This window comes from Tasmannia lanceolata, unplaced genomic scaffold (assembly GCF_043159265.1).
Source record: "Tasmannia lanceolata isolate RefF3 unplaced genomic scaffold, GAP_Taslan_0.1 ptg000020l, whole genome shotgun sequence".
Lineage (NCBI taxonomy): Eukaryota > Viridiplantae > Streptophyta > Magnoliopsida > Canellales > Winteraceae > Tasmannia > Tasmannia lanceolata.
The window spans coordinates 28,609,104-28,622,642 of record NW_027518697.1 but is presented as its reverse complement, the minus strand read 5'-3'; the positions used below and the strand labels follow the sequence as shown (position 1 = coordinate 28,622,642).

Genomic DNA, 13,539 nt, shown 5'->3' with positions numbered 1-13,539 from the left:
CCAATCACACCAAAATAGAACAGAGAGGGAGCAAGGAGACTACACGGCGATTTATAGTGGTTCGGTCACAACTTGACCTACTCCACTACCCAAGTACTTGGTTTTGCCTTGGGATTTTCTCCACCACGGTGAGACTCCTCAACGCCCCCTCACAAAGCGTTACAAACAATCACCACTTCCACAAGGGGACGCACCATTGTTTACAATCCGCCTCCGAGGACGTTCTTCTTCGTTGCATCACCGCCTTGAAGAAAGAAACTCCTCTTTGCAACTCCAAATACAAGGAAGAAAGAAAAATAAAAACTCTCAAGCCTCTTAAAGGCGAATACAACTCTCAAGCTCACAATATTCTCCCAATGATTGGAATTAAATGCTTGGGGAAATCCTCTTGACAAGAAATGAATGCAAGTTTAAATGCTCAAGAGGTTTGAAGAAGAATCCTTTTGATTTCAAAGAAGAAAGCTCTAGGGTTTGAATGATCAATGTTCAAAAGGTGTAAAAGAAGGTCTTTGATGATGTTTAAATAGCCCAAGTTCATTTAGGACCGTTCAGGGGCAAAACTGTAATAAACTGGGTAGGTATACCTACCCTGCGCAGGCCCTAACGGCTCTTTCGCCAGACCGGCACTGTCGACCGAGCTATGGCGGTCGCCATCCCTTATCGGGCGCCCTTTTTTTATTTTCTAAATTTAAATCGCCACGGTCAACCGGGGTCACCTGCCGAGGGCAACCTGTTTAATAAAAATTTGGGCTCGAAATATTCCGCGGTCGACCGGCTCATTACGGTCGTCCGCCAAGACCTTCCTGGACATTTTTCTGCATTTTCAGAAAACCAATCCGAGGTCGACCAGCTTTCCCTGGTCGACTGGCGCACCTTAATTCGGAGGATGCTGGAATTACAGCCATCCACCTAGCCCGGTCGACTGGCCCTGCTTTAAAAACTTGATTTTAAATATTTTGTGCAAGGGACTTTGGGCCATGGTCTTTGGGCTTTACATATGTGTTTTCAAATACTTTAATGAACTATGAAAAATGATTTTCAAGATGATTTGGAAACATAAAAACATGCAAACACTAAATGCCAAGAGGACTCCAATGCACTATAAATTATATGAACCTTGAATCTTCTTGATCTTCAATCTTCTTGGGCGCTTGCATGAGCATCTCCTTATCTTCAGATAGTCTTTAACCTTGTCCTTGCGCTTGTGGTGCCCTTGAATCTTCGATAGACCATATGGTTTGAAGGATGACCACCAAGACTTGACTTTCTCTAAGACTAGCCCGGTTCTTCTTGCTTCAAGTGATGATATGAACATAACCTGTCTAAATCACAACACTAGAGAAGCCATTAGCAAACTACCATCAATTTGGGTTTGTTGATCATCAAACAAGAGAGGGATGTACCCTTGGGCTTACACATGAGGTTTTGAGGGATTGTTTTTATGATTAAACCTCAGCCTAAACACTCAAGAACCCTAACTTTAAACCCCTTTTTAGCCTTATTGCAATTTTCACCCCTTTTCAAGATTGGAAACCCTTTTAAAAGATCAATAGCTTAAACCAACCATCAAATCAGAACCTAAACCCTAGAATTACCTTTCTTTTACCTTCTAAATCTTAACCTAAGATTTGGACAGCAGTATTAAACCAAAATCCTAGATCCGTCAAATTACCAAAATACCCCTACAACCCAAAATTAGACTATTTCATTGGTACTTGCATTAGCTTTTAGTTCTTTTAATTGGTTGCATGCATAGGCCTAGTTTCAAACTAATCTTTCTATTATCAATTCATCTAACGAATCCTTATCGCTTTGATTGATTTGTATAAGGTTTAGTTCATGCGTAATTACAATCTTTACAATTATTTATGCTATGTAAGTCTCATTATTGCTGCTGCCCATAGATTAACTAGGAGTTAATTCGGCCCCAGGTAAGTTGTTAAGTGTTCTTTTAATTTTCCGCGTAAGCCCTAAATTGTCCTAAAGTCTTAATCCCATTACGAGTGTAGGATTTTCCCTAAATTCGGTATTGTCCTACATCACTCCATTTCGGTTAAGGTATGGAACTTTCGTTGCCCGCCTAGAGTTGGTATCTTCGAATGGGCAGTATGTCGCGATCGGATTCAAATGATCAATTTCCTTAGGAAGCGTGGCATGATGCTTGTTGACCATTGTCCTCTATGCTTGGAAGATGCTGAATCCGTGAATCATTTTTTCATGCATTGCTCCTTCTCTCGTCAGGTTTGGAGTCATATATTTCTCAGATTCGGTATTAGTTGGGTTTTCCCATTTTCTATCCCGGATTTGTTGCATCAGTGGATCTTTGCGCCGTGGGAAAAGAAAGTCATTATGTTGTGGAATATTTGTCTTCTTCCTACATGGTGGGTGATATGGAAAGAAAGAAATTCTAGAGCCTTCGAGGGGGTTGCAAAATCTCCATACTGGTTGTATATGGAAATTATTGCTATTTCTATTTCTTGGGCGAGGAGTCTTTCGGCATTTCGGTTTGTATCGGCTTTTGACTTATGGGAGGGTTGGAGGATTGTATGCTTTAATAGGGAGGATCGCCCTAATGATGTTCAAAGATGTCAAGCTCCGCTTTTTGGAATGTTCAAAGTTAATTTTGATGGCTCGAGTCTTTGAAATCCGGGACTGGCCGGGATGGGTGGCTTGTGTCGGGATGATGATGGTGTCGTTGTATGGGCTTATTCCGGCCCCCTTGGAGTATGTGATGCCACTGAGGCCGAAGTGAAGGCGGCATATCAAGGCATAAAAAAGATTGATAAAGAAAAAATGGATTATACTATTGTGGAGGGTAATTCTCTAAACATGATTCATTGGTTGAAGAGAGCCTCCTTGGAGATTTTCTTATTTTTTTGATGAAATAGACGACTTAACTGCGGGGTCTTCTATTGTCTTCAACCATATGCGGAGATCGGCAAATAGGGAGGCGGATTCTTTGGCTAGGGTTGGGGTTAGTCGGGTGGAGTTGGAGTGGTTTGATTTCCTTCCTCCTTGAGTGTTTTCTTGTTTTTGTTTTTTATTCTGTCCACTGTAATTTGGGGTGGTCCATCTCAGTCCGCTTTCTTCTTTAATGAAATCATCTTGCCATAAAAATAAAAATAAAAATTCAATAGAAGTGATAAGGACACCCTACGATTTAAAAGAAGGACACCCTGACATGATATTGACACCCCTTTTGATAATGCCCAAAAAATGATAAGGACGCCCAAAATGATAAAGACATACTGAAAATTTATGTAAGGCAGGGATGGTTCCCCAACAGGAGTTCTTGATTAATTAGGAAAATTAAAATTTATGCAAGTAGTTTTGCCTTTTGTCTGGTGTTTCCTATTTGAGACATGCTTGGGACACCACTTCTTTGCATTATTGAGACATGCATTTGGTTGAAGCATTTTATTTCGAAACTTGTGATTGCTATTCTATTTTGGCAGCACCAATGAAACCTCTCTAAAACTCCCAAAACTTCTACTTCTAAAATTGACCAATAAAAGATTAGTTCTGGAGACTTTCCATCTTTTTAACACAACTAAAAAAAACTCAAAAATAGAAATTGTAGAATATCGTAAAAATACTTCATACACTTCAGAAGCTTTAAAAAAGTCATCCGATTCCTTCAGAAAAGTCGCATATCTGTCTCAATATTTTCCAATTGTGAATGATTTTTCTTTTCACTTCTCTCTGTCCTTATCACAACCCAGATCCACATCTTTACTTGCTTGAAAAGTTTCCATGTTTCAATCATGCTCAAACACTACATTTTATCCCCATATGAATTTAGGAACTATGAGCCTCCGAAACCCATCAAAAAATTGTGAAAAATTCAACACAAATCATCATACATCCCCAAATAGAAAAGAGACCACTATTTTCTTTGTTTATGAAATGGGCCTAGTGATGATGTCGGCATAATTATAAATGGTACATCCCTCTTTCGGCCTTTTCTTTCTTCTTCTTCTTCTTATATGTCCCTGAATGTCACATAGTCTTGATTTCTTCTCAATAGATGCCTCTTGCATCATATAATACATTCAAACTTATTGGCAATATCAATTCTCAAAATAAGTCTCTATTCTCGATAAGTTCTCCCTTGGTTACCATTTTCTTTTTGTGAGCTATATTTCCCTTCTATTATTGGTAAAGGCATATAACAAGCTGTAAATGAATTGGTGCATAAAAAGCTATAAAACGAATGTACGGAAGGGCATAATTAGACCGAAGAAAAAAACAAATCACATGGTCATGAGGTTAAATAGAGGCAAAGTTAGGGAGCAACCGAGTAGAACATGGAGGAAAATAGGTAGCAGTCAAGTAAGGGAAAAGTTTGACTTGTTTTTTCATTTTTATCATTTCATAAAAAATATAGGATAGAACTTGAGAAATATTTCGAAGAATAGATTGGCACAAAGGTTTTCCATTTTAGTGGTGCATGAAATTTTGGTATTATCCCATTAACTTTTGGCGATACTAAGCTATTTGGCCCACAATTGAATCCTAGAATAACGGGAATAAGTGGACTTTTGAGTGGATAGAACTTGAGAAATATTCCGAAGAATAGATTGACACAACGGTTTTCCATTCTAGTGGTGCATGAAATTTTGGTATTATCCCATTAACTTTTGGCGATACTCAACTACTTGGCCCACAATTGAAGCCTAGAGTAACGGGAATAAGTGGAATTTTGAGTAGATTTTTGCTCTTGTGAAACAACCAATTACTCCAAAAGCTTAAGATGTTGGAGATGGCGTTATTTAATCTCTTGTACTTTAACACTCCCCCTCACATGTGGCCCCTCTTTTTAGGGTTGGCCTACACGTGCCACATGTGGGCCTCTCTTTTGGGTGGCCATTACATATGAATTTTTAGTATCAAGGAGGTTTGAACTCGGGACCTTTGCTCTGATAGCATGTGAAACAACCAATTACTCGAAAAGCTTAAGCCGTTGGAGATGGCGTTATTTAATCTTTTATACTTTAACAGCTCTAAAGTTTGGTATGTTAGCTTCCCATAAGGGGTAGAAAAGTGAATCAGAAGTATTAGCCAATATAATGTCATGTGGAATTTTTAGTATGTGGAGGTTTGAACACTGTTTCATGCTTGATGAATCACCCCAATTATCCCTGCTATTATCGTTATGGAGTGATAGTTTTAGACTAGCCAAAGAACTACACCATATGAGCTCATAAGACCATGTAAATTATGAGTAACTCTTGAAACAAAACAATGTGCTTTGGGCATGTTGACAAATCCACAAGTACTAACCAGTTTGTTGCCAAAATTAATATATCATTAGCAATTCCAAATTGCAACCATGGTATTAAATCTCAGTTTCGGTTCGGTTTCGGACTCAGCTGAAACAGAAATTTTGGCTGAATACCGAAATTCAGTAAAAAGATGAATTTCATTTTTTTTAACCAAATTTTCGTAATTTTGACAGCAATCTTGGAAAAAAATTTAAAGCAAATAGTTTTTTAACGAAATTTTGGTTTCGGGCTAATTTCGGATTTCGGTCCAAATTTAAAACCATTGTTGCAACACATAATGTAAATCCTTTTTTTATTCCCCTATCAAGTTTTAAGTAGTATGAAGCAATTCCCTGCAATGTATGATTGATCTCACATCATTTCTTTTGTAGAATCTCCACAGGCTTTGATTATATCTTTAGTGTGGATTCACATGGTTCACAAATAGACACTATCACATATTTTCTCATTTCTCAAGTGTCATCCATGGTGTCTATGAAGTCTGAAAACAAAGTTCTTTTACATTGCTGGACACCTTCCTAATGTTCAGGTAAGGTTGAATATTTATCGGAAAGTTCTCATAACTAATCTTTGTAGGACTAGGATCTGCTGATGCAAAAGTTGGGGTTAACAAGCTAGAATTGCTTCCTAAAGAGTTTAGCCCAGTTATTGATGTAGCTGGGTTCCTCTCTGCAGGCCAGGTGTGATTGGTTCTCTTATTTTCTGATTTTGATTTATAATATACCATGGTACTATTTATTAATCAGATCATGCACTTTATCTCTTTCTTACATTGGTTGGGATTGTTTGGCTACAGTGAAAAAAATTTCATTGATTCTCTCCCATCAGGCTCTGTTTCTTTCAACCTAAAATGGGTGTAAAACAAATTTTACGCCCATTTTTATAGTTAAAAGATGGGCATAAAATTTGGCTATGGGTATTAGCACTGCCATGTATTAATGGAGAGATTTAGAGAAAATAAACAGGACCTTCATATGGTCTTCATTGATTTGGAGAAAGCGTATGATAGGGTCCCAGGAGTGTTATGTGGTGGGTCCTTGAAAGGAAAAAAGTGCCTACTAAATATGTTGATGTGATTTAGGATATGTACGATGAGCAGTAACTAGTGTCAGAACCACGGATGGCACGTCTAGTGAGTTTCCAATTACGATAGGACTGCACCAAGGATCAGCTCTAAGCCCTTATCTTTTTACGCTAGTTATGGATGAGCTTACGGAGGGTATCCAGGATGAGGTGCCGTGGTGTATGTTATTTGCAGATGACATAGTATTAATCGACGAAACCAAAGCAGGAGTAAATGATAAATTAGAGTTATGGAGAACTACTTTGGAATCCAAAGGTTTTAGACTGAGTAGGACTAAGACAGAATATATGGATTGCAACTTTAGTAATGTTAGGAGGCGGGACGAGGATGTAGTAAATATGACTGGAGAGGAGGTACCGAAGAGGGATATCTTTCGCTATCTTGGCTCTATTCTACATAAGGAAGGAGAGATTGAAGAGGATGTTAACCGTAGAATAAGAGCAGGTTGGTTGAAGTGGAAGCTTGCCCCAGGAGTTCTGTGCGACTGTAAAATCCCTACCAAGTTGAAGGGAAAGTTTTATAAGACAGCTGTGAGGCTAGCTATGCTGTACGGCTCATAATGTTGGGCCACCAAGAAGCAGCATGTGCATAAGATGAGTGTAGCGGAGATGCGAATGCTTAGATGGATGTGCGACCACACAATGTTAGATAGAATTAAAAATGAAGACATTCGAGAAAAGGTGGGGGTGGCACCAATTGAGGAGAAAGATGAGAGAGCACCGCTTAAGATGGTTTGGACATATCCAACGTAGGCCTTTGGATGCTCTGGTGAGAAGAGGTGACTCGTGCCAAATTGATGGAGTAAAAAGTGGTAGGGGCAGACCGAAAACAACTTGGGTAGAAACAGTGAGGAAATACTTGATAGCTAGGAACATATCAGAGAACATGACCTTGGATAGGATAGAATGGAAGAAAATGATCCACGTAGGAGAACCCAACTAGAACCAGGATTAGAGCCGGGTAAATTCCTTTCACCTTCTTCATGAAATTTTTCTAAAGGATACATTTAGCCGACCCCAACTAGTTTGGGACAAAGGCTTTGTTGAGTTGAGTTGAGTTGAGTTGAGTAGACTCTTTCAGAAGCCAATTAAAGAAGAAAGGAAAAGCTGACTTTGTGCAATCGTTAAAACATGGCAGTGCCAATATCAGCAGCCAAAATTTTTTTACGCCCATTTTACGCCGAAATAAATGGAGCATGAGTGAATTTTTTCCCAAGAGAAAAACCACGGGCAGAGAGCATGGGTCTTTTTTCTCAAAATTTTTGAAATGTTTTTACCTGAAAATACTATTATATCTAAAAAATGAGTTACCAAATGTTTGAAAGTTCGAAAAATGTTTTTAGAAAAAATTTCAGTGTTTCATTTCTTAAAGCCCTAGATTGCCTAAGGCAAGTTTGTAACTAATGAAAACAAGCACTTGAAAGTGATGTGGCTTCTTATTTAATTGGAAGATAATTGAGATATTTACCATGAACTAGTTTTTACTATCATGGTTTTATAGTTCGGCCGAAACATTTTATTTCAGCAGAAATATTTTGATTTCAGCTGCTACCTAAACGAAATCCCCTTTTATTCAGGAAAAATACCAAATTTTGCCTCAATTTTTGGGATTCCATTCTAAATTTCAGGATTTCGTTCATGTTTCGGTTGAAATGCGTAAAACATGCAATTTTTTTACATAAAAGCAAACTTTTTGTTGAAATGTCGACATTTCAAACTTTCAATACAAACTCTGACAAAAATCATCCCCACTTGTATAGAAGAGAAGAACAACGAGATTCCTTTAAGATATTTCTTAAAAAATGACATAAAGAAAAAGAAAAATCCGTGGTGAAAAAAATTCTTGTATCTTGGCCATGATTTCGTACAGAAATGTTTCTGTGATTTTAGAAGATTGGGGTGAAATTTCGTACCGATACTGAAATAGTGAAATGTTTCCATTTCACTGATGACTAAAACCGAAATTTAAATCCTTGGTTACTATTCAATGTTCGGGAACTATGATTATGTTTGTGACTGGCTCTAGTTGATTCATTTTGGATTGATCTAGAACCCTGTTACTCTGAAAAAAACTTGTCTAAAGCTGAATCCGGCACAAAGAATCATCAAATTGAGTGACAGGATCAACCCTCTACTTTCTTGGATTTGGTTGCCAAAAAGTTCAAGAAGTAGATGGGGGTTCAGAGTTGAAATTTGAATTCTCCACACATGCCGACAGCACACTTCCTCAAATCTATGAGAAATATGGATGTTTTTTTTCTAGAATTAAAAGTAGGAGCATGTCCTGGGGTATAATAGTTTTGGTGTTATCTAGATTTTAAAATGATGTTGGCAATGCACGCTTGACCCTTGAGTCATTTTGTTTTGGTTGCTCAAATGTCCTAGAAATGGAAAGAGGATCAGAGTTTAAATTTGGATTCTCCGTGCACGCCATCAGCACACTTCCTCACATCATTGAGAAATTAAAATTAATAGTGTCCTGTGATAGAAAATCGATCTTTTGGTGTTATCTAGATTTAAAAACGAAGTTGACATTTCATGCTTGCAACCCACTTATATGCCCTTCTTGGAAGTGGATAGATTGGGCAGATTTAAAAATGAAGTTTGACATTTCATGCTACCAACGCACTAATATGGCCTTCTTGGAAGGGGATAGCTTGGGCATAATCACTGGAAAGATGGAAAACAAAGCATTGAGGGTGGGAAGGGCTGGATGAAAGATGTCAAAGAAGGGAAAGAAAGAAGTCGTGGGAGAAAACGTGAAAGTTGTCAAAGAAGGGAAAGAAAGAAGTCGTGGGAGAAAAATTCCTCTCTCCCGGCATGTTTTATTATTTCCACAAGTACATATTTAGTAATAATTGCCAGAATGCAATCTTTATGTGAGTCATCATTAATCCCAAAACCACCCAAAAGATTAAGAATATAAACACAATAAGGAAATGTCTACTCTTTTAAAAATCCCCCTCAAGTTGTGGTGAATATATCTTTCATCCGTAGCTTGCACAAAATGCCATGAAATCATGCTCTACCAACAGCATTCGCAATCAGATGTCCTTGCTTCCTATATGAAGGTCTAGAAGGAGTGCAATCTAATCCTGTGATCTTCCCACCTATGAAATGACACTCGACTTCTATATATGTAGCCCTCTTTTGAACGATTGGATTAACTGCAATGGCATGACAGTTATGATTATGACAAGGCATAAGAATAGGAAGATCCACACTAACTCCCATCTAAGTGACAGAGGTTCACAATCATATAAGTTCACATATAGCAGGAGCCATGGTCCTATACTCAGCCTCAACACTATATCTAGTAAGTGCAATTTTTTTGGTCTTATTAGTCTCAAGTTTTCACCACAAATAAGCAATAGCTAGAGGTATATTGTTAATCCAATGAGGGTCAGTCCAATCTGCAGTCATGTGGGTAGAAACTCATAGATAACCATGATTGGGAGAAAATGATTTCTTGCCCAGGGGATAACAGTACTTTCCATACTTCAAAATTAGTAAATTTCCTCTAAACATGCTTAGCATTAATGCATAAGTTGGCTTACGAAACCTACCATGGCATCCAAGTAAGGGCAAGTTATACTAAGATAATCTAACATTCCCACTAAATGGTGGTAATGTGGTATCACGGTAGATCCTATAAGAGCTCCCTCTCATCCAATCTCAAATGGTGTTTGGTTTATAAATGAGTGTCTATTGGTTTCTCTTCTAACTGACCGACTTTTTCTAGTCAGTCTTAGGCATGTTTCTTTGAGATATAAAGGTCATTTCTTTAGCGAGCAACTTCAATCCAACAAAGACTTTGAGGGCCTAAATGTTTGTTGTCGAACTCCTTTCCTGGGCGCTGCTTAAGTTCCACTATAGTGTTAATGCTAATACGAAGGCCCAGCAGTCTCCAAGGCTAAACTCAACAGATTGAGTTCAATCCTATTGCTCCCACCAATGGGAGAGTTGTGGCTTAAATGATTGTGAGTGGAAATGGTGATCCCATCGATTGAACCAATTGGCATGTTGGGCTTCAATTCTGGATGGGACTTACAAGGTCCTTAGTATTGTTGAACGATTCCGCAACTTTCATTTGGTTACAAGCTTTGATGGCATCTTTATATCTTGTTGAGTCATTTTTTTGTTATGTTAATTACAGGTAGTGGTGTCATATGGGTCTTGATCCAAAAATAAAAAATAAAATCATAATTCACAGTTCTGGATGCTTTTAAAATTTTAGATCTTGAGCTTCATTGTGACATTCATGATTGACCAATGCATGACAATATATTTAAAGAACCCTTTGTTTTATATTTTGATTCTGTTATCTAGGTTAATAAAATAATGTTCTATTATTTAAAAAATCTGATCCTAAATGGACTTAGAATTTCCAGTTCAACTTTGTAGTCCCTTAGTGTAACAAATTGTCTCCTTCCCAATTCTACTTCTGATTTTGTATTTGCAACCTATGGTTCAACTGCTCACTTTCTGAACACATAATTTTCCCTCCCAACATTATTTGAATCTGGGTGTCTGGGTATAGCACACTAGGGATGAATGAAGGTACTTAGACCCATTTGGGCCTTTTGGTTTCTCCTTTTCACCTCTAGAATTTTACCACAAGTCCTATTTCTTCTCTCTTTCTGAACTGCAGAATTTTCGCTCTTAACATTATTTGATGTTAGGTATTATTCATTTGTATCCACTGATCTAACAATATATACAGAAGCACGAAGCATTAACACATTTTAGAACAGTGAGACCAAAAATTCCTCCATTCTTTACGAATTGATAAATTTCTCGGACGAATTAATTGATTGATAGATGCAATGCCATTACGTTGCATGTATTCTAACGGGGCTTTCGCATTTTACGGGCCATCGATGTATGTTCCAGACTTGAAAAACACATTCATTATGACTAGGGGTGTAAACGAGCGGAGCTGAGCCGAGCCGAGCCTAGGCTCGGTCAGGCTCGGCCAGGCTCGCGAGCCTTATCGACCTCGAATTATATTAATTTCACACCCCTCATCTTCCCTGGACAGCCCTATCTAGTATTTTTTTACTACTCTTTTTACACTACGGGGGGTGGTCCATGTAACAAATGGGGTTCCAAAAAAGAAGTGACATATTTTGCCTCCCCCTTTCACTCCCTGGACAACCCTTTGTGTATATATTAATATAATATATATATATATATATATATATATATATATATATATTTAAATATATTAAATTCTTAACGAGCCGAGCCGAGCCGAGCCTGGCCTAACTCGGGCTCGGCTCGGCTCGGCTCGGCTCGGCTCGTTAAGGATTCGAGCTTTTTTCGAGCCGAGCTCGAGCGAGCTTCCGAGCCCGAGCCAAAATTGACACCCTTAATTATGACCTTCAATCAGCTACTTAAACTTATAAATGTTCAACAGGTTTTCATGAAAGACAGCTATTATACATGATTATTTTCAATTGACTTATTTTAGAGGTATAAAACTAATGCCTTTATATAAAATATGAGCCTGCTAATACACATTAGCTTATCTTCAGGAGAGTCGACTTATCCAAGAGATTACTAATCTCGAAAAAGATACAGGATTCAAACTGAGAGTTCTAGCACAAAATTACCCTGACACACCAGGTAAGGCTTAAACCTTGAAGCTTTGTTAACTGCAACATAACTCCTACCTGTCTCCAGTATACTTGGTTCATTTCCTTTCTTAATAGGTGTCATCGGACTCCTCACTTTATTTCAGGACTAGCAGTGAAAGATTTCTGGCAAGTTGATGACAGAACTATTGTCTTTGTTGCTGACCCCACCTTTGGTAATATTTCAATGTAGTTGCGCAACAGAAAATTGTTGTATTCTGCACATGGTTTAAATTTCAGTCGAAATCACAAAATTCCAGGCGAAATTCGGATAAAAATATTTGAATTTCACTTTTAATCTGAAATTTCAGTTTTCGGCCGAAATTTCGGATTAAAAGTAAAATTGTAAAAAAATAATCATATTTCTGAAATTTCAGCCAAAATTTCTGAAATTCTGAAATTTCAGGTTTTGTGGATTTCAGTTTCGGTCCCTACCGAAATCCAAAATTTCAGTATTTCAGAATTTAAAAACCATGATTCTGCAGGTCTTTTGTGCTAAGACCGTGATTTTTCTGGGTAATAAAATGCTAAAAGTCAAATAGCTTAATACTGGTGTCTGCCACAGTATGCTAGACCCACGACTCAATTGAATCCAAAGGCGATAATTGAACTATAAATAAAAACAGTTATCTGCTCTATGTTTCCTCACCATTTTCCTCTTTATGAAAAGTCTTGTTCAATAAATGAATTATATATATGGTCCTCTGAGGCAGGAAACATCTTGAACTTCAATGTTGGTTCGTCCGTTGATCTAGACATACCTCGCAGCTTCTGGAGTCGCCTCGCAGGAAAATATGGGAATATATTTTATTGGAAAGAAAAGGTTATCCTTATTTTATTCTTCTCTAATGCCAGTTAGGTCATGGTGATTTATTTCCTTAATGTTGTTTCCTTTATTTAACTCGTCAGATTTAAGGTATGGGATTTTCCATCTGAAACAGGGGGAAGATGCATCTGTTGAAGCTGCTGTCATGGCAATATCAAGTTGCTTGAGAGAACCTGTGGGCCAAAATAATTGCTCTGACATAAAGTAAGACTCTTTCCTAAATCCACTTCCAAATAGGAAGTGGATGGCAAAGGTTCGTTGTAGTGTGTTCATCGCCTTTTTCTAAGTGATCATGGGGTGATGAAACCCGTGTACATAAGAGCTTTTTTATTTCTCCTTTGTCTTTGGTGGATATTATCCAATTATAAACAATGATGATTACTACCGTGTGCATTACTCTGGGTGGTTTCTGAATTAGATCTTATGACTTTTTCTACCGATAACTCATTGAAGTGATATATTTTGGTAATTTCGGCTGTCATTTAGTTCTTGCAAATTGTGAGCACCTTTGACTAATTTTTCTGTTAACTGGTTTGATATGTGATTATGCCTGCACTATTTCAAGCACACTCAAGCCCATTGCCCATTGAATAGGTACTATATCTTATCATGTGTTGATCATCAGTCTTGCGTTGTTTTTGAATGATGGGTATTAAGAATTTAATGTATGAATGTAGTAGTAAATGACTTGTATGATCTACAAAATTTG

General features: G+C 37.8%; 1 protein-coding gene across 3 annotated transcripts in view; it reads left to right on the top strand.

The window, feature by feature from the left end:
- The window catches only part of LOC143854376 (thylakoid lumen 15.0 kDa protein), a 42,465-nt gene extending 29,154 nt beyond the window's left edge, over positions 1-13,311 (top strand). Inside the window, exons 2-6 of one of the 3 annotated variants that reach the window (XM_077364290.1) lie at positions 5,868-5,965; positions 11,906-11,996; positions 12,112-12,180; positions 12,718-12,827; positions 12,946-13,311. In XM_077364290.1, coding sequence (XP_077220405.1) covers positions 5,868-5,965; positions 11,906-11,996; positions 12,112-12,180; positions 12,718-12,827; positions 12,946-13,038 — 461 coding nt within the window. In that variant the 3' untranslated portion in view covers positions 13,039-13,311. Of the gene's footprint in view, positions 1-5,861; positions 5,966-11,905; positions 11,997-12,111; positions 12,181-12,717; positions 12,828-12,913 lie in introns of all 3 variants that reach the window. The other 2 variants (XM_077364289.1, XM_077364291.1) reach the window with 2 other exon arrangements.
- The last annotated feature ends 228 nt before the right edge of the window (positions 13,312-13,539 follow it).